Raw genomic sequence first — 22,197 nt, forward strand, 5'->3', positions numbered from 1 at the left:
ATTGAGGGGACCAAGCAATTCAGGATTGAGGGGTGAGGGGACCATGCATATCAGGATTGGGGGGGTGAGGGGACCATGCATATCAGGATAGGGGGTGAGGGGACCATGCATATCAGGATTGAGGGGTGAGGGGACCATGCATATCAGGATTGAGGGGTGAGGGGACCATGCATATCAGGATAGGGGGTGAGGGGACCATGCATATCAGGAGACGGGGTGAGGGGACCATACATATCAGGATTGGGATGAGGGGGTACCATGCATACCAGGATAGGGATGAGGGGGTACCATGCATACCAGGATTGGGGGTGAGGGGACCATGAATACCAGGATGAGGAATGGGGTGCCATGCATACAAAGATAGGGATGAAGGGTACCATTCAAACCAGGATTGGGGGGTGAGGGAACCATACATACCAGGATATCCTGGGGTACCATGCATACCAGGATAGGGATGAGGGGGTACCATGCATACCAGGATTGGGGGTGAGGGGACCATGCATATCAGGATTGAGGGGACCAAGCAATTCAGGATTGAGGGGACCATGCATATCAGGATTGGGGGGGTGAGGGGACCATGCATATCAGGATAGGGGGTGAGGGGACCATGCATATCAGGATTGAGGGGTGAGGGGACCATGCATATCAGGATTGAGGGGTGAGGGGACCATGCATATCAGGATTGAGGGGTGAGGGGACCATGCATATCAGGATAGGGGGTGAGGGGACCATGCATATCAGGAGACGGGGTGAGGGGACCATACATATCAGGATTGGGATGAGGGGGTACCATGCATACCAGGATAGGGATGAGGGGGTACCATGCATACCAGGATTGGGGGTGAGGGGACCATGAATACCAGGATGAGGAATGGGGTGCCATGCATACAAAGATAGGGATGAAGGGTACCATGCAAACCAGGATTGGGGGGTGAGGGAACCATACATACCAGGATATCCTGGGGTACCATGCATACCAGGATAGGGATGAGGGGGTACCATGCATACCAGGATTGGGGGTGAGGGGACCATGCATACCAGGATGAGGAATGGGGTGCCATGCATACCAGGATTGGGAGGTGAGGGGACCATGCATATCAGGATTGAGGGGTGAGGGGACCATGCATATCAGGATTGAGGGGTGAGGGAACCATACATACCAGGATAGGGATGAGGGGGTACCATGCATACCAGGATAGGGATGAGGGGTACCATGCATACCAGGATTGGGGGGTGAGGGAACCATACATACCAGGATATCCGGGGGTACCATGCATACAAGGATAGGGATGAGGGGGTACCATGCATACCAGTATTGGGGGTGAGGGGACCATGCATTCCAGGATGAGGAATGGGGTGCCATGCATACCAGGATTGGGGGGTGAGGGGACCATGCATATCAGGATTGAGGGGTGAGGGGACCATGCATATCAGGATTGAGGGGTGAGGGGACCATGCATATCAGGATTGGGGGTGAGGGGACCATGCATATCAGGATAGGGGGTGAGGGGACCATGTATATCAGGAGACTGGGTGAGGGGACCATGCATATCAGAATTGGGGGGTGAGGGAACCATACATACCAGGATAGGGATGAGGGGGTACCATGCATACCAGGATAGGGATGAGGGGTACCATGCATACCAGGATTGGGGGGTGAGGGAACCATACATACCAGGATAGGGATGAGGGGGTACCATGCATACCAGGATTGGGGGTTGAGGCAACCATACATACCAGGATATCCGGGGGTACCATGCATACCAGGATAGGGATGAGGGGGTACCATGCATACCAGGATTGGGGGTGAGGGGACCATGCATTCCAGGATGAGGAATGGGGTGCCATGCATACCAGGATTGGGGGGTGAGGGGACCATGCATATCAGGATTGAGGGGTGAGGGGACCATGCATATCAGGATTGGGGGGTGAGGGGACCATGCATATCAGGATAGGGGGTGAGGGGACCATGCATATCAGGAGACGGGTTGAGGGGACCATGCATATCAGGATTGGGTGGTGAGGGAACCATACATACCAGGATAGGGATGAGGGGGTACCATGCATACCAGGATAGGGATGAGGGGTACCATGCATACCAGGATTGGGGGGTGAGGGAACCATACATACCAGGATAGGGATGAGGGGGTACCATGCATACCAGGATTGGGGGTTGAGGGAACCATACATACCAGGATATCCGGGGGTACCATGCATACCAGGATAGGGATGAGGGGGTACCATGCATACCAGGATTGGGGGTGAGGGGACCATGCATTCCAGGATGAGGAATGGGGTGCCATGCATACCAGGATTGGGGGATGAGGGGACCATGCATATCAGGATTGAGGGGTGAGGGGACCATGCATATCAGGATTGAGGGGTGAGGGGACCATGCATATCAGGATTGGGGGTGAGGGGACCATGCATATCAGGATAGGGGGTGAGGGGACCATGCATATCAGGAGACTGGGTGAGGGGACCATGCATATCAGAATTGGGGGGTGAGGGAACCATACATACCAGGATAGGGATGAGGAGGTACCATGCATACCAGGATAGGGATGAGGGGTACCATGCATACCAGGATTGGGGGGTGAGGGAACCATACATACCAGGATAGGGATGAGGGGGTACCATGCATACCAGGATTGGGGGTTGAGGGAACCATACATACCAGGATATCCGGGGGTACCATGCATACCTGGATAGGGATGAGGGGGTACCATGCATACCAGGATTGGGGGTGAGGGGACCATGCATTCCAGGATGAGGAATGGGGTGCCATGCATACCAGGATTGGGGGATGAGGGGACCATGCATATCAGGATTGAGGGGTGAGGGGACCATGCATATCAGGATTGGGGGGTGAGGGGACCATGCATATCAGGATAGGGGGTGAGGGGACCATGCATATCAGGAGACGGGTTGAGGGGACCATGCATATCAGGATTGGGTGGTGAGGGAATCATACATACCAGGATAGGGATGAGGGGGTACCATGCATACCAGGATAGGGATGAGGGGTACCATGCATACCAGGATTGGGGGGTGAGGGAACCATACATACCAGGATAGGGATGAGGGGGTACCATGCATACCAGGATTGGGGGTTGAGGCAACCATACATACCAGGATATCCGGGGGTACCATGCATACCAGGATAGGGATGAGGGGGTACCATGCATACCAGGATTGGGGGTGAGGGGACCATGCATTCCAGGATGAGGAATGGGGTGCCATGCATACCAGGATTGGGGGGTGAGGGGACCATGCATATCAGGATTGAGGGGTGAGGGGACCATGCATATCAGGATTGGGGGGTGAGGGGACCATGCATATCAGGATAGGGGGTGAGGGGACCATGCATATCAGGAGACGGGTTGAGGGGACCATGCATATCAGGATTGGGTGGTGAGGGAACCATACATACCAGGATAGGGATGAGGGGGTACCATGCATACCAGGATAGGGATGAGGGGTACCATGCATACCAGGATTGGGGGGTGAGGGAACCATACATACCAGGATAGGGATGAGGGGGTACCATGCATACCAGGATTGGGGGTTGAGGGAACCATACATACCAGGATATCCGGGGGTACCATGCATACCAGGATAGGGATGAGGGGGTACCATGCATACCAGGATTGGGGGTGAGGGGACCATGCATTCCAGGATGAGGAATGGGGTGCCATGCATACCAGGATTGGGGGATGAGGGGACCATGCATATCAGGATTGAGGGGTGAGGGGACCATGCATATCAGGATTGAGGGGTGAGGGGACCATGCATATCAGGATTGGGGGTGAGGGGACCATGCATATCAGGATAGGGGGTGAGGGGACCATGCATATCAGGAGACTGGGTGAGGGGACCATGCATATCAGAATTGGGGGGTGAGGGAACCATACATACCAGGATAGGGATGAGGAGGTACCATGCATACCAGGATAGGGATGAGGGGTACCATGCATACCAGGATTGGGGGGTGAGGGAACCATACATACCAGGATAGGGATGAGGGGGTACCATGCATACCAGGATTGGGGGTTGAGGGAACCATACATACCAGGATATCCGGGGGTACCATGCATACCTGGATAGGGATGAGGGGGTACCATGCATACCAGGATTGGGGGTGAGGGGACCATGCATTCCAGGATGAGGAATGGGGTGCCATGCATACCAGGATTGGGGGATGAGGGGACCATGCATATCAGGATTGAGGGGTGAGGGGACCATGCATATCAGGATTGGGGGGTGAGGGGACCATGCATATCAGGATAGGGGGTGAGGGGACCATGCATATCAGGAGACGGGTTGAGGGGACCATGCATATCAGGATTGGGTGGTGAGGGAACCATACATACCAGGATAGGGATGAGGGGGTACCATGCATACCAGGATAGGGATGAGGGGTACCATGCATACCAGGATTGGGGGGTGAGGGAACCATACATACCAGGATAGGGATGAGGGGGTACCATGCATACCAGGATAGGGATGAGGGGGTACCATGCATACCAGGATTAGGGGTGAGGGGACCATGCATACCAGGATAAGGAATGGGGTGCCATGCATACCAGGATTGGGGGGGTGAGGGGACCATACATACCAGAATAGGGATGAGGGGGCCATGCATACCATTATAGGGATGAGGGGGCCATGCATAGCAGGATCGGGATGAGGGGTACCATACATACCAGGATAGGGATGAGGGGTACCATACATACCAGGATATGGATGAGGGATGCCATGCATACCAGGATAGCAGGGGGGCAGCACATACCAGGATGGGAGACCATATACCAATAAAAATGTTCGCCATCCGGGCGTAGAACGGGTTCAATAGCTAGTATATAATACAGGTAGATAGCAGTGTTACTGATAGATAGCAGTACAGTACACACATGTAGTATTGGTAAATTGCAGTATAGTACATATAGTACTGGTGGAATGAGTAAAGTAGTCCAGCACATCCGGTTGGTAAAAAATACCACTCTTCTTTATTCCGTATGTTCAGCAATATCTGCTGCATGTATGAAATAAAAAAGATTTATATTTTTTCACTAAGCAGACGTGCTAGACTACTGTACTCATCCACTGGAGTGGCGATCACAAGCGAGCAGGCACATGGTGAGACACAAAAGTGTGAGAACAGAATGTCTTATCCCCGTGATCACAAGGCGTTTACTATGGACAGCCCCTCATTAATGCAGTCTGCAAGACGAATGTGGTGTACTTAATTATTTGTACTAAATGTCCAACTGGGGGTCTGTATGTGGAGAGACAGGGCAAAAGCTTAGAACAAGGATGAATTCTCATCGCCACACAATGAGAAAAAAAGAATAGATCTACCTGTGGCCAAACACTTTTGTATGCCTGATCACAGCACCATGGACATGAAATTACTTGTATTAAAAGGTAACTTCAAATCTCAGAGAGACAGAAGTCTGGGGGTATAATATTATGACAACCTTTGACACACTCAATGCAGGAATGAATGTGTCGCATAGATTTATGTATTTTTAAATCAATTAAGGAATTTGCTCCTCAGACCTTGTGGGAGCATCACAACACAGAACCAGACCCCAATCAGAGGACTAAAATATTGGAGCAGTTCATAGATATGGACTGAAAATTTTAATGTTTAACCATCTCCCATAATGACAATTCTGCTCCACATCACTTGTCTTTTCTGTTGCATTATTTCTGTGCTGTGTTGTGCATAAATACGTGATTCTTCAGATGTTGTATTAGTTTAGCCTGATGAAGAGACCTACGTAGTCTCGAAAGCTTGCAATGTGTTACCATCTTTTCAGCTAGCCATTAAAAGGTATCGACCACTGAGGACTCTCAATTCTAAATATTCTTCTATCTACTGGCTAACACGGTACAAAGATATACATCTTTCCTGTATCAAAAAGGAGGATACCAGAATGTACGGCATCTTTATGGAACTAAAACCACTTCTGAAGAAACGTGCACAAATGGACAGCGACATTTTTTTCTTATCTAAATGCAAAAAGGAGAATCTAATTCCCAAAGGACTCTTGGATTACAAACCCAATTCTTATTCTTCATACCTACAATACCCATTATGCACAAAACCTTTGTCATAGGACTTCCGAGAGACTAAGGAACCACCTATTGCATGTCTGCTACAGCATAAAGAATAAAGTCCAAGGGCAATTTGAAACTGAGGAAAACAGTTACAGAAAGCACAGAGCAAAAATTACAATAATACTACAACAAACTACGGCCATTTCTGATTCATAACAAGGAAAAGAAACTACACAGATTGCGCCTCAATTCAGGACTCTATGCAAACAGATACAAAACAAAGCCAAAACCTGACAACTTGGACAACCACTCCATTCCAGACACAAAAGCATCTAAATGTATCATCAATCTCTCAGATAATAAACCCAACACAGTGGAGCTGGCCGTGCTTTCTAGAGGACTCTGATTTTGCCCCACTAAGGCCCTAGATAAAACTGAACTCTGCAGTGATATGGAACATTATTTCAGGAGACAGCGCCTGAGGGAATATTTCAAAGATACAGAAGATTCAGAAAACACTCAGACTGAGGGAAAAGGGATCCTAACAACCAAGAAAAGGTCAGACTGGACACTTCCACCTGCACGCAACCCTCATTTGGATAAATGCATAGACTCATTCAGACATTTAAAAAATCCACCATCATAGACAACAACAGGAGACAAGCATCCAACATCAGTGCCCACTAGAGAAAGGCCATACAGTCTCTGAAAACCAACAAAGAAATCATCATTAAACCTGCTGACAAGGGAGGTGCAATAGTCATGATGAACACATCAGACTAAATGAAGGATGCAAACAGACAAACTTATGGACACACGCTACTGGAGTCGGATCCTACACAGGACTATTACAAGGAACTAAACAAGTTGGTATCTGGTTTGCCTGATGGATCCATAAGAGGCAATGACCTGATACCAGAGAGTCCAAGAATAGGGACATTCTACATGCTTCCCAAAATCCACAAATCTGGAAATCCAGGGAGGCCGATTATTTCATGTGTGGGCACCCTTACTGAGCAGGTATCTGGATGGGTAGAGGGTATTCTTAAACCCCTGGTAAAGGATACACCCAGCTACATTCAGGACACAACTGACCTATTGAATAAACTAGCAGCAATAGGTCCTCTACCAGAAGAAACCATCCTGGCCACCATGGATGTGGAATCTTTGTACTCTTATATCCCACACCAGGATGGATTAAATGCCTGCAAAGTCTTCATGGAAAACACCGGGAATGATGCGAATTCTGTGGAGGAACTCACAAAATTTATCCATACCCACAATTACTTTGAATTTGACAATAAGATCTATTTACAGGAGACTGGCACAGCTGTGGGAAGGAAATGGCTCCACAGTATGCAAATCTCTTCATGGCCAAGCTTGAAAGCGACTTTTTGTCCTCATGCCCCATCAGGCCTCTGGCCTACTACTGCTACATTTATGATATTTTAATCATCTGGACGGAGTCTGAGCAACAGCTAAAGACGTTCCATGAACAGTTTAATCAATTTCATTCCACCATCAACTTAACACTCAACTATTCCAGCACTGAAATTAACTTTTTAGACACCATCATTAAGCTAAGGAACAATTAAATAGAGACATCGCTGTATCAGAAGCCAATCGACCGTCCAACATGCCTTAAATGGGACCGTTTCCATCCAAAACACATAAAAAACTCTATTGTCTACAGCCAAGCCATCAGATACAATCGTATATGTTCCAACCCCATGGATAGAGATGAACACCTTGGTCGCCTCAGAAAGACCTTTTTGAATCAGGGTTACCATCCAAGAACAATTGAAAACCAAATGACAAGAGCCACCAGAATGTCAAGGAATCACCTGCTACATTACAAAGCTAAAGAAGAAAATAACCGGGTGCCTCTAGTAGTCACCTACAACCCAAATCTGGAAGTGCTAAGGGGAGCTGCACGGAAATTACAACCTTTACTACAAAAAGATACCCGATTACAATCCATAGTTCCAGACACCCCACTGCTATGTTTTAGGCAGTCCCCAGATTTAAGAAGCATAATTGTCGGAAGCTCCCTGTCCTCTCCAACAGCTGCAGGAACCTTTCCTTGCAACCAGAAAAAATGTAAAACCTGTCCATTTATAATGACCACGGACAAGATAAAGATTCCCAACTCACATCAGGACTACAAGATCCCAGATACTTTCAGCTGCATCACATCTAATGTGGTGTACTTAATTATTTGTACTAAATGTCCAACTGGGGGTCTGTATGTGGGAGAGACAGGGCAAAAACTGAGAACAAGGATGAATGCTCATCGTCACACAATGAGAAAAAAGAATGGATCTACCTGTGGCAAAACATTTTTGTATCCCTGGCCATAGCATGATGGACATTAATTTACTTGTATTAAAAGGGAACTTCTAGAGACTCAGAGACAGAAGAATCTCGGCGTACAAATTTATGAAAACTTTCAACACATTCAGTGCAGGAATGAATGTGTCGCATGGATTTATGTCTTTTTACATCAATTAGGGAATTTGCTCTTCAGACCTTGTGGGTGCATCACAACACAGAACTAGACTCCATCAGAGGGCAATAAACTTTCACGGTCCTTATCTATGAACTGCTCCAATATTTATTTTTAACCCTCTCCCATAATGACAATTCTGCTTCACATCACTTGTCTTTTCTGTTGCATTATTTCTGTACTGTGTTGTGCATAAATATGTGATTCTTCAGATGTTGTATTAGTTTAGCCTGATGAAGAGACCTGAGTAGTCTCGAAAGCTTGCAATGTGTTACCATCTTTTCAGTTAGCCATTAAAAGGTATCAACCACTGAGGACTCTCAATTCTAAATATTCTTCTACCTACTGGCTAACACGTACAAAGATATATATCTGTCCTGTCTGCAGGGCAGGCACTTTCTAAGGCATCAAGTTACAAAGACTAAGGAGGGAGCGCCGCTGCTGCAGGGGACATTTTTGGTTAAAAAAAAGGCTAAAAGATAATGGAATTCTTCACTCCCACAGAATACTAATATATACTATGTATATGTGTATGAAAAAGCTGCAAGACATTTGGACGCACACAAAAACCCTACTTACGAGTGGAATTGCAGAAAATACCAAAAGTAAAAATACACTGAAAATGAGAGCGACAAACCCAACAAAATGTGAAAATTCAAGTCTAAAGATAAGAACAAACAGTGTGAAAATAACATGTTCGTGGCAAGTAGGAGTCTCCGACAACAAGGCCCCACATAACATTACCACCACGGCTTCTGCAGAGATCAGATTTTTTTTTTTATCCCTTTTGTGCACTTCAGTCACTTACACTTATTAGGGGATTTTCTAGGTTTGTACTTTAATTTTAGTTCTCTATTATCCTATAGTCATGTTATACTATACACTGTCTGTACGGTTTTGCAATATTGAGAAAACATCTGTTGGAATTACCAATGGTAAAGGGAATCTATAACCAGGTTTTTGCTACCCCATCTGATAGCAGGGTCAGAGAACCTGATCCCAGTGATATATCAGCAGTTTTGATAAAATCACTGTTTTATCAGCTCCAATCTCCCTGTTCTGCCTACTGAGCTGTGTATAACCCCACCCACATCACTGATTGGCAGATTCCTGTGTACACTGACACTAAGCTGCCAATCAGTGGTGGAGCCGGGGTTACACAGCACAGGAAGACTATATGGCACGAGAAAACTAGTCCTCTAGTGATAATATCCTGCAGATTAATCAGCCCATTAAGTGATATCTCTGGAATCAGGGTCTCTGTGCCTACCTTAGCCTGCTCTAGGATTAGAAGGCAAAAGTTTCCTTTTAAAGGGGTGGTCTGTACTTTAACATTGATGGCCTATCCTTAGGAGAGGTTAGCAATGTGTGATCGGTGGGGGTGTGAAATCAGGCACCACTGCCGATCAGCTGATTTGGAATTGCTCAATTTCAGAGCTCGGCTGACTGTATTCTGGCCGCGACCAGGTACTCCACCTCTGCCACCTATACAAATCAATAGGTGGTGGATGTGTAATACCAAAACTTCGGCCACTACTCAGTCAACGGAGATGTGCAATGTAGCTCCAGAATTTCCGACCAGGAACAGCTGATCCTGCGGGGAGTTCCGGGTGTCACACCTACACCCATCAGACATTAATGAGCTATCCTAAAGATAGGCCATCAATATTAAAGTTCCTGACAACCCTTTAATTTAGTGCAAACAGAAATGCTGTGTGGATTTGGAGTCTCCTCTCTTCCCTCTCACAGCACAAGTGTCACACAGTCTTCTACTGCAGCTGCATCTCCTTCTCCCCACTGATTGTTCTGGGGAAAGTTTGTGACCATTTACAGGCAAGGAATGGGAAGTACAGGCCTCTGATTCACTTTTAAAAGTTTTAAAACAACGAGTTTCTGAGTTGGTTTTAAATGAAGCAGTGGCTCTAACTGCGAAACGCGTCGTTTTAAAGCTTTTTAAAATAAATCTAATCCTCTACACTCAGTCCACCGTTCCTCTTGGCAGCGCTTGGACACCAACGCCACACCTCAGTTCTCTCCTCCTCCAAACAAGCTGTGCTTTACTCATCCTTCCCCAGTCCATCACTAAGTCTCCGCTGCTGTTCCTGGTGTTTGTCTGCAGTGCTGACATCACATTGACACCATTGCAACCAATCATACGACACAGTAGACGACAAGAGTCACTCAAAGCTACTACATCTCACAGACTGGCTGCAGCATTATCATCTTGTCTATTATGGTCCACAGTGCTGATGTTATTGGGAGCAGTGATGTAGACTGAGAAGGACCTGGGGAGGGTGAGTAAAGATTTATTTTTTTTTTTAAACAAACTGTACCTGGGGGCCAAGGGTTTTGCTAAACCCAAAAAAACCCTTTAAGAGTATTTTGAAAATGGTGCAATTGAGAAAGAAGCATCCAGAGAAAAGGAAAGGGGACTGTGAATAACTTGTCAATGAAATGGGTCTAGACTGTCTGAGGAACAAGTGATGCAGTCAATAAAACTGCAACTGAAACCAGCTCCAGTGGTCCTACAAACATGTCTGCAACCCATCATTCCAGGAAACCAGAAAGGCCAAACTCCATAGACAAGAGAGAGCAAACAATGGACCCCTTACTAAATCAGGCCAAGTTTACCCATTCACAGCAGCTGTTATCAAGTTGGAAAAATTACATGACAGGTCATCAGGAAATCAAGGGCAGAAAGTCATGAATTGGTTCCAAGAACAGGACAGCGGAGTTTCCCTTGCTTTCCAGATCTTCAGTCATCAGATCTTTATCCTATAGGTTATCTTTGGGATGAGAACGTCAGTCTCTCCATCTAAGGCCTCTTTCAAACTTCAGTTTTTTGTGTCAATTAAAATCCGCCTGCCACAGGATACGTTTTTTGACGGATCCGCAGGAAAGAGAGAGAGAGAAAGAGAGGGAAAGGGAAAGGGAAAGAGAAAGAGAGAATTTTTATCGTCTGCCAGAAAGGATTTCAGGGTTCATTTTCTCCCTGACTTCCTTTCTCCGGGCATGCGCACTGGAAAATGCGGATCCAACATAAAAAAAAAAAACATTGCATGCTCCGTCCAGGCATGCCGGCGGTCGCAAAAAATTTGGCGGATCCTCACAAAAACGGATCCAATGGATGGCCATTCATCAAGATCCGCCAGTAATGCAAGTCAATGGGGAAAAAAACGGATCCGCAAAAAAAAAAATGGCGAATCCGTTTTTTTAAAAACCTGGCGGATTTTGACTGATGGTCAAAAACGGAAGTGTGAAAGAGGCCTTAGGCTGAAAATATGTCTTATATTCTAGGTTCTTCAAAGTAGCCACCTTTTGCTTTGATTACTGCTTTGCACACTCTTGGCATTCTCTTGATGAGCTTCAAGAGGAAGTCACCGGAAATGGTCTTCCAACGGTCTTGAAGGAGTTCCCAGAGACGCTTAGCACTTGTTGGCCCTTTTGCCGTCACACTGCGATCCAGCTCACCCCAAACCATCTCGATTGGGTTCAGGTCTGGTGACTGTGGAGGCCAGGTCATCTGGCGTAGCACCCCATCACTCTCCTTCTTGGTCAAATAGCCCTTACACAGCCTGGAAGTGTGTTTGGGGTCATTTTCCTGTTGAAAAATAAATGATGGTCCAACTAAACACAAACCGGATGGAATAGCATGCCGCTGCAAGATGCTGTGGTAGCCATGCTGGTTCAGTATGCCTTCAATTTTGAATAAATCCCCAACAGTGTCACCAGCAAAGCACCCCCACACCTCCTCCTCCATGCTTCACGGTGGGAACCAGGCAAGTAGAGTCCATCTGTTCACCTTTTCTGCGTCGCACAAAGACACGGTGGTTGGAATCAAAGATCTCAAATTTGGACTCATCAGACCAAAGCACAGATTTCCACTGGTCTAATGTCCATTCCTTGTGTTCTTTAGCCCAAACAAGTCTCTGCTTGTTGCCTGTCCTTAGCAGTGGTTTCCTAGCAGCTATTCTACCATGAAGGCCTGCTGCACAAAGTCTCCTCTTAACAGTTATTGTAGAGATATGTCTGCTGCTAGAACTCTGTGTAGCATTGACCTTTTCTCTAATCTGAGCTGCTAACCTGCGATTTCTGAGGCTGGTGACTCGGATGAACTTATCCTCCGCAGCAGAGGTGACTCTTGGTCTTCCTTTCCTGGGGCGGTCCTCATGTGAGCCAGTTATTTTCTTTCTTTGGTGTTTTAACCTGTCAGGAGCATGCTCAGTTGAAAAAAACCAGATCCGTCGCCGGCATCCGTCATTTGACGGATGACGATGGATCCTGCGCCCATAGGCTTTCATCCTAACAAATGACGGACAGTGACGAATCCGTCGCTGTCCGATTTTTCGACGGACACAAAAAACGTTGCTTTGTGTGTCGTGTCCGGCCGCCGGATAAGATATTTCCAAAGGATCCGGCGAACGACGGATGAAACGGGAGGCCATCCGTCGCAAATACAAGTCTATGAGAAAAAACTGATCTTTGCCGGTTACGTATTTTTCAAAAATTGCCGGATTGCAATTGATGTAAAAAAACTGATATATGAAAGCAGCCTAAACTGCAGCAACTTTGACCAATTTTGTTCACACTGGCCAAATATTCCTACCAAACGACTACAACACCAGTGGACTGCTTAAGTTCTAAAGGCCAAAGGAGGTCCAATGAGCCAACAAAGGGGCATCTCAAATAAAGTGTCCCATTCAGTGTGTATTCACTCTTTTTTGGAAACTAATAACCACATAACGATTCATCTAGTTCAGCCCTTCAGGACACACTGTTTTACACTTATAGTACATTTTATAGTCGAGGTCCCATTATTAGGGAATTTTTATTCCCGTCAAAAGTGAACCAAGCTTTGACACTGCATGTCATGGAAATATCAACAATCAATTCAGATTCATACCAAAATTGTGGTACCTGGTAAAAATCAAGAGCCGGCAGAGGGAACTTTTCACTTGGTATAACCACCACAGCGTTTCCGCGAACTATGGCAGGAGCAAAGAGGCTCACAAAACCGAGGAGAGGGTTTTCATCAGGGCAAGCGATGCCCACGACTCCTACCGGTTCCCGTATAAGAACAGTCGCTCCATAAAGTAACGTTTCCTTAAAAGAAAGAAAAAAAGAAAAATCAAAAGCTTAAAAAAAAAGCGTACAGATCTCAAATCTGCATGCGTGATCCCTAAATACATATTTCAGGGTCCTGAAATGTATCCCACAATGGTTTGTGGAAAGATGATGCAGAAGATAAAACCACCATTGAAAACCAAGAGTTTGGTAGGTCAAGTTACAACCTCTCCAATCGAGGTTTTTTGAGACACAAAGCACCGTCATGGTTGTCTGCCAACCTCTCATCTCCTTACTTTGGTTGGACAAGTCTGGGAACATACTGATCACGGCTATGTTTTTAGTACAGCCAGGTTTATTCTGGCCGGGTCTTCTTCTAAAGTCACCGTGTGGAAACAGTATATGTTGTCCACAGTGAGCACGTTCATGACAGATATATATACACATAAAAAAAAACAAAAAAACACATGATTTCATGCACTGGAACATCTTACCTGTACAGTGCCACCATATTTATCACAATACGCTCCCCAGTAGAACAGTCGTTGGATGCTCAGGTCCACCTCTTGCAAAGCTTTCTCCTTAGAGCGCCCAGTCAAGGTACTCAGTCGTTGAGATACCTCTTCCCTCCGCAGCTCAAGATTTTCAGCCATATAGTACACAATCTGGGCTCGATTATGTGCGGCCCTTTTGCCCCACCTGTAAATTTTGAGAATAGAATTTTAGGACAATAACTTATACAGCACCTGAGCAAATGTATATTGTTTGGAAGGATATGAAACACCGTTCCTTATATACCTTAATACTTCTCCCGTATGTATAGAAATTTACAGTCTGGTGAGGGGTGGCATCATAATATTGTTAATTGTCACGCTCACGCACAGACTGGTGGGTGTGAGCCAGGGGGGTTGTGGGCGGCCCCACTGTGCCACAAACCAGACTACACTGGAAAGGGTGTGTCTAAGACAGCTACGTCGGTCTTCGCTGGAGCCTCTGATGGTGAGGTCAAGCTGGTGCCAGGTAACTGCCAGGTGCCACTCCAGGGTGGTGTCTGGCTGTGGCTGCTGATCCTACTGGAGGACAGGACACTAGGACAGGTGTGACTGACAGGCAGGCAGGTAGGCACGGCTGGTACCCTGGCAAGCGGGCACGGCTGAGATACAGGGCAGGCGGGCATGGCTGAGACACAGGGCAGGTGGGCACGGCTTAAGGAATAGGTAGGGTCCTATTCACACAGCAGGTGAAAGTACTGGCAGGAAGGAATGGTGACTGAAGGAACAGGTAGAGACCTGTTCACACAGGAGGTGAACATGCGGAGAAGAGCTGCAGTTTGCAGCAAGAGCTTCCGCAGCAGCGGAACCTGGGGACAGGCAGAACCGCAAGAGTACGGAGCAGACAGAGCCGCAAGAGTGCGGAGCACAGGCAGAGTCACAAGGGTATTGAGCAGGCAGAGCCGCAAGAGTGCGGAGCATGAGCAGAGCCGCAAGAGTACGGAGCACAGGTAGAGTCACAAGAGTACGAAGCAGGCAGAGCCGCAAGAGTGCAGAGCATAAGCAGACATGGCAGCTCAGTAGCAAGACACTAACTGAGTTAAGACATTGAACAGGCAACTACCACCGGGTGGAGCTGCCCTAAATACTAGAGGCCTCTTGGTAATTGGTCAGTGACACATTAGACAGGTGCACCCCGATTCCATAAGAACCAGAGAGTTCTGGCACCGCTCCCCTTTGCACACAGCCAGGAAGCATGCAAAGAGCAGGCAGGAAACAAGAGGCACACAGCATGGAGCCAGCAGCAGACAGAACTCACAGTATGGCCTGGTGCAGTGAGTAAGTTCATGTGTGGGGGATGGGAGGCCATGCAGTGATGCCGGCAGGGTTGTTACACTAATAACACAAATGGTAATGTTTTTATAGTCAAGGTCAGTCGGCTGCACCTAAAGCTCACACAATTTTGTTGTGCATTGCAATGGGAAGGTCATATGCTGCCACTGAAAAAAGGGAGCAAAGAAGATCTCAGTTCAAACGGAAGACTGTCAAGTCAAGATCGACAACTTCTGCTGACAGTCTAATGTGTATGGAGGCCCTGGACAACTGATGGTTGGGGAAGCTATCGATCGGGTATGTTCGATTTTGGACTGCTGTTCAGTTTGTTAGATGAGCAGTCACCAAAGACGACTGTCGGTAACTTTCTCAGAGAGAACACAGGAGTGCATGGTCAAGCAAGTGCTCCTATGAATGTGAGATTTGGCTAAGATGGCCGTTGGTTGAATAATTGGCCAAACCATAATTTGGCCAAAAGTCATCTAATGTGTATTGCCGGCTAAAGACTAGCTGCAATTTAGTTTTCTGATAACCTCAGTGGTAGTAAACCAAACGTGAAGATTCCTGGTGTTGGGAATGCAGAGATGGGTCATGGTGTTGTAGGATCATGTCTTAAGGAAGACCCATCTGTCTTCAGACATGCAAGTTTCAGTACATTCTTGTATTCCCTGCATTCCTGTCCTTTGCTTGCTTATCTATTTAGAAGGCAGAAAAGAAAAACAAAAGGCTAAAATAAAATAAAAAAAAGCCCAAGTCCTCAAGTGGTTAATGTCCTGGTTTCTCAGCACTATGATTTGATTTTAATTGTATTGTAATCACCTCTTTAATTATTTCACATTCAACTCGCTTGTATTTGTATATTTTTTTACACAGTTGGTTAGCCCATTATTTTATACTACCGTCATAAAAAATCAAGACTGCATGATAAAAAAAACCAGTAAAATTATAGCATGGAAAAGCCAGTGTTGAAGAAGCCATGGTAAAATGCACGTCAGGAATCAAGGGTGCTGTACCATAGGATATTATGCACTAGGCACCTAATTTTGGCTTTAGTCATTATGTCATTTACTAGCGCTTTATGCCATTTAATTCATGGACCATTAACCATCGGCTTCATACTGTGAATGATGGGAATGAAAGGTATTGCACTACAGGACTTTATGCACTTATTATGGACCTGGGGCATATTGCAATTAGTGATATGCTAGTTTAGATATTTACCACTGTCCTCTATCAGTCCCAGTCTGTCCCGTCTATACTGGGCTTACACTAAGTCTATCGTTGGTGGCCGGTTTCCTAAACAAGGAGGGCAGCGCTTGCAAACTCTTTGCTATACAGTTTGCAAACTCTGCTCTGGAGCCTTGGTTGTATCGCTGGATCAGGATGGTTTCTGCGCTCCTCCAAAACTGCAGAGGCAAAGCTACCTAAGTTTGCAGCACTGGAGAGAGCAAATAGTTCTAATTTTATAGAAAAGGAAGCGTGTTTCACAGGATCCTCTGGGGTGTGTCTTTAGGCTGATGTGCATAATTACCTTGTGAGTTACACCCACTTGGTAAAAAACCTAAACGAATCACAAAATAAAAGGGCCCATATCTCTGGACCCGTATGGGGGATTTTGAAAAGACACAAAATACCCAGGGGAACAGATGGAAAAGAAGAACTAAAACTAGCCACTTTTTTCCCCTGATGACAGGTTCTCTTTTAGGCACAACATTATCTCGTTATCCTCACCTGTCTTCGGTCGACATGGTTCCTTTTAAAATGCTCTTCCTCACTTTCAAGATAGGTATGGAACGTGGCCTCCATTTGGTAATGCCAACATTCATCAAACATTCCATACTTTTCTTGTTCCAAGAGAATACAGATAAGTTACTTTCGAGATAGTCAAGGACCCCGAGATGTTACATCAACTCAGTCTCTTGGATAATAAGCTGTGGCTGGAGGTGCACAAGTCAACTGAGCTCAGGGTTACATATTTTTGGGTTTTGTCACGATTTATTCCCATTCTTTGGAAAGATGTAGAATCTCACTTGTGCCAATGTGAATATTAGACTCATCCACCACAGATGGAGTCCTGCTCTCCAGATCTTCACCTCCCTCTAAGCATGACCAGATACCCTCTTCAAAAGGCAACAAATTTATCCAATACTTCTCTGTGATATGTACAAGTATCCACTGTATTATCTTTGAAAGTTAAAATTAAATCCAAAAAAGAAATAGAATCCTTTTGCGAATTAGGTCAATTTTAGATTGAATGATCAATGTGTTTGAGTTTGTATTCTCGTGGGTTTTTTTTTTTTTTTGTATACACTGTACCTTTTTTTTCCCGACTATAAGATGCACTTTCTTCCTCGGATGCCCGAGAATCCCAGCCCCACACTGTGAATAAATCATAAACGACTGCGGGGCGGGATCTCAGGCCGCGCGATATGAAAGGCCGGGATGTTATCTGACAGCACGGGTACGTCGGGCAGAGCTGCGCATGCCCACTAAACTACAGTACAGCGCAGGCGCCAGCATTTCAAAAGAAAACTCAGGAGGCGGCGCCAATTACGAAATGAATGATGGATGCGAGGCGTCTGACAGAGGGGGAAAGACCTGCCCCCCTGTCAAATATCAGGTATTTTTGAACAATTTTATAAGTGATTATTTCAGCGGTGGAACAGAGGCTAAGTAACAGAGCCACCTTGACAGAATGCAGCATTAGTGCTGCACAAGGTGGCTCTTTTACTTAAAAACGCCTGGAGGGGGTGACAGGTTCCCTTTAATTTGCCTCCAAACTGACAGCGCTAATCAAAGTAAAGGTAATAATCGATGGACATTAAGCTTATCTGCTTCTAGGAAGCCCAATAGGCAATCAACCTTTGCAGCGTGAATTAAATGCCTTTCTGAGTTGGGCAGGTGATTATCGGGCATCCACTTACTTAAAGCCTTGATCTGTCCGGCCAGATAATATAAATAAAAATCCAGTAACGCCGCTCCCCCCATCTGTTTGGACCTCTGTAGAGTGGAGAGTTTAAGCTTGGGTCTGGATTTCCCCCATATGAAAGATGTGGTCAGGGAATTTAAATTCGTGAAGAAGGATTTAGGAATCAATACCACACTATGTTGGAGAGAGTAGCTAAGATTAGGAAGTAAAACCATTTTAATTAAATTTATATGGCCGGCTACAGATAACGGAAGTTTACCCCACGAGGCAAATTTAAGTTTGACTAATTCCAGTAAGGGAGTGATATTGAATTGTAGGTCGAGCTCACTATTTTTGGATATATTAATTCCTACATATTTAAAATGAGATAACACAGGCAACAAAGACAAGGTATAAAGGTGGGCTGCTGGCTATGAGAGATGAATAATAGGGCGGATTTATCCCAATTAATATATAGTCCCGAGCATTTACTAAATTTATCTATAATAGTAATCACATGTGGGAGCATCTCTGCTGCCCCATCCATGAATAACACCATATCATCAGCATATAGGCCAATAGTGTCTAGGCGATCAGCTATACTTATACCTCTAATATTTGGATAGGACCGTATGCGTATTGCTAGTGCCTCGATCGCAAGGGTAAAGAGGGCCAGGGATAGGGGGCACCCCTGACGTGTTCCCCTAGATAGAGAAAACGATTCTGATGCAGAATCTACTATATCATTGTCTAATTCTGTCTGTCTGTCATGGAAATCCCGCCTCGCTGATTGGTCGCGGCCTAGCTGCCGCGACCAATCAGCGACAGTTGCTTAGTCGTTGCGGCAACACGGCCACATTGCTTATTGTACAGGCACATTACAGCCGTTAAAGACATCACTGCTGCGTCGCTCATTACACAGGCACAGTCCTGTACATATTCTGGAGTACAATACATTAACAGCAGAAAAGTGACTGCAGCTCTGGGTGTAACTGGAGTACAATACAATAGGTAAGATCTGAACAGTGACAGAAGCTCTGGGTGTAACAGGAGTATAATACATTAGGTAAGAGCAGAACGGTGACTGCAGCTCTGGGTGTAACTTGCGTACAATATATTAGGTAACAGCAGAAAAGTGACTGCAGCTCTGGGAGTAACTGGAGTACAATACATTAGATAACAGCAGAACAGTGAAAGCAGCTCTGGCTGTAACAGGAGTACAATATATTAGGTACCAGCAGAACAGTGACTGCAGCTCTGGGTGTAACTGGACTACAATACATTAGGTAAAAGCAGAACAGTGACTGCAGCTTTGGGTGTAACAGGAGTACATTAGGTAACAGAACAGTGACTGCAGCTCTGGGTGTAACAGGAGTACATTAGGTAACAGAACAGTGACTGCAGCTCTGGGTGAAACTTGCGTACAATACATTAGGTAAGAGGAGAACAGTGACTGCAGCTCTGGGTGTAACTGGACTACAATACATTTGATAAGATCTGAACAGTGACTGCAGCTCTGGCTGTAACAGGAGTATAATACATTAGGTAAGAGTAGAACAGTGACAGAAGCTCTGGGTGTAACTGGAGTACAATACATTAGGTAACAGCAAAACAGTGACTGCAGCTCTGCCTGTAACTGGATTACTATACATTAGGTAACAGCAGAACAGTGACAGCAGCTCCGGGTGTAACTGGAGTATAATACACTAGATGGTGGCCCGATTCGATCGCATCGGGTATTCTAGAGTTTCTGTTAAAATAAAAAATAGTTATAAAAATAGTTATATACTCACCTTCCTACGGCCCCCGGACTCTGTCCCGCCTGTCACCACGCTCTTCCGGTCCCATTAATGCTTAGTGAGAAGGGCCGGAGATGACGCAAAGCATTACTGGGACCGGAAGATGCCGGGCGCATGGTTAGAGGAGAGAAAGTCCAGGGGCCGTCGGGAGGCGAGTATATCACTATTTTTTATTTTAACAGAGACTCTAGAATACCCGATGCGATAGAATCGGGCCACCATCTAGTTATTTATAATTATACGAGCTTTAGGTTTCGCATATATTGCACCGATCCACTTTTGAAATCTAGCACCAAAGTCATATCTCCATAGACATGCAAACAAGAAGGGCCATTCAAGATAATCAAAGGCTTTAGTTGTGTCCAACGACGCCAAAGCCCAATTATTATCCGGCACTAAAGAACTATATTGAATTACTGATTGGACCCATGTGATATTGATAGAGGTGCTCTTGCCAGGCATGAAAACCAGTCTGGTCCGGGTGTGTAACATTCAATATAACCGTGTTCAGTCTAGTGGCCAGAACCTTGGTGAAAATTTTATAGTCCACACTAACCAGCGATATGGGGCGATAAGATCCACACTCAATGGGGTCTTTTCCTTTAATTATATTAGCTTCATAGGAGGAGTCTGGTAAACATTCACCCTCCCAGATCCCCAGAAACACTCTTAAATCAAGTGGTGCCAATATGTCCTTATATTTTCAATGGGAAACCAGTCTGGCCCAGGAACCTTCCCAGAGGCCATATCCACCATGGCACACTCCAATTCTTCTATGGTAAAGTCAGCGTTCAAAAAAGCTTGTTCGGTAGAAGCGTGGGGAATTTTATGTCTGATAGGTAGTCCAAGCATTCTAGGATACCGAGGCCACTCCTAGAGCTGTATAATGCTCTGTAACAATCATAAAAACGATTTGGAGCATGGTGTTAGTTGTGTTGTGTTGAGGCACCAAAAAAGCCAAAAATTTACTTAACTGGTTCCCCAGTTCAAAAAAGGACTGACAGTTCAAAAAATGGACATTTTAATTTTTACAACAAAAATTTTCTTTTAGCATCAATTTTTTCATTTTCACATGGGCAACAGGATAAAATGGATCCTAAAATTTGTTGGGCAATTTCTCCTGAGTACACCGATACCTCATATGTGGTCATAAACCACTGTTTGGGTGCATGGCAGGGCTCAGAAGGGAAGGAGCGCCATTTGACTTTTTGAATAGAAAACATGCTGGAATATTTAGCGGTTGCCATGTCGCGTTTGGAGAGCCCCTGTGTGCCTAAACTTCGGAGCTCCCCCACAAGTGACCCCATTTTGGAAACTAGACCCCCCAAGGAACTTATCTACATGCATAGTGATCACTTTGAACCCCCCAGGTGCTTCACAAATTGATCGGTAAAAAAAAAAAAAAAAAAAAGTACTTTTTTCTCACAAAAATTTTCTTTTAGCCTCAGTTTTTTCATTTTCACATGGGCAACAGGATAAAATGGATCCTAAAATTTGTTGGGCAATTTCTCCTGAGTGCACAGATACCTCATATGTGGTCATAAACCCCTGTTTGGGCGCACGGCAGGGTCCGTAAGTGAAGGAGCGCCATTTGACTTTTTGAATGGAAAATTAGCTCCAATCGTTATCGGACACCATGTCGCGTTTGGAGAGCCCCTGTATGCCTAAAATCTGAAAACCCCCCACAAGTGACACCATTTTGGAAACTAGACCCCTTATGGAACTTATCTAGATGTGTAGTGAGCACTTTGAACCCCCAAGTGCTTCACAGAAGTTTATAACGCAGAGCAGTGAAAAGAAAAAATAATTTTTTTTCCTCAAAAATGATTTTTTAGCACGCTATTTTTCATTTTCACAAGGGTAACAGGAGAAATTGGACCACAAAAGTTGTTGTGCAATGTGTTCTGAGTACACCGATACCCCATATGTGTGGGGAACCACTGTTTGGGCGCACGGCAGGGCTCAGAAGGGAAGGAGAACCATTTGACTATTTGAAATGAAAATTACCTCTAATCGTTAGCGGACACCATG

The 22,197-nt window shown here is 45.7% G+C and overlaps 1 protein-coding gene across 2 annotated transcripts in view; it reads right to left on the bottom strand.

Moving 5' to 3' along the window:
* ALDH16A1 (aldehyde dehydrogenase 16 family member A1) overlaps window positions 1–22,197 on the bottom strand; it is a 124,825-nt gene that overhangs the window by 25,483 nt on the left and 77,145 nt on the right. Inside the window, exons 14-15 of one of the 2 annotated variants that reach the window (XR_012231328.1) lie at window positions 14,131–14,335; window positions 13,476–13,675 (exon numbers count right to left, since the gene is read on the bottom strand). Coding sequence is in view for 1 of the 2 variants with exons in the window: in XM_073570994.1 (XP_073427095.1) it covers window positions 13,490–13,675; window positions 14,131–14,335 (391 nt within the window). In the remaining variant the exon portion in view is untranslated. The remainder of the gene's footprint in view (window positions 1–13,475; window positions 13,676–14,130; window positions 14,336–22,197) is intronic. The other variant, XM_073570994.1, reaches the window with a different exon arrangement.

Source organism: Dendrobates tinctorius, unplaced genomic scaffold (assembly GCF_039654945.1).
Source record: "Dendrobates tinctorius isolate UK_male_01 unplaced genomic scaffold, ASM3965494v1 ptg000028l, whole genome shotgun sequence".
Lineage (NCBI taxonomy): Eukaryota > Metazoa > Chordata > Amphibia > Anura > Dendrobatidae > Dendrobates > Dendrobates tinctorius.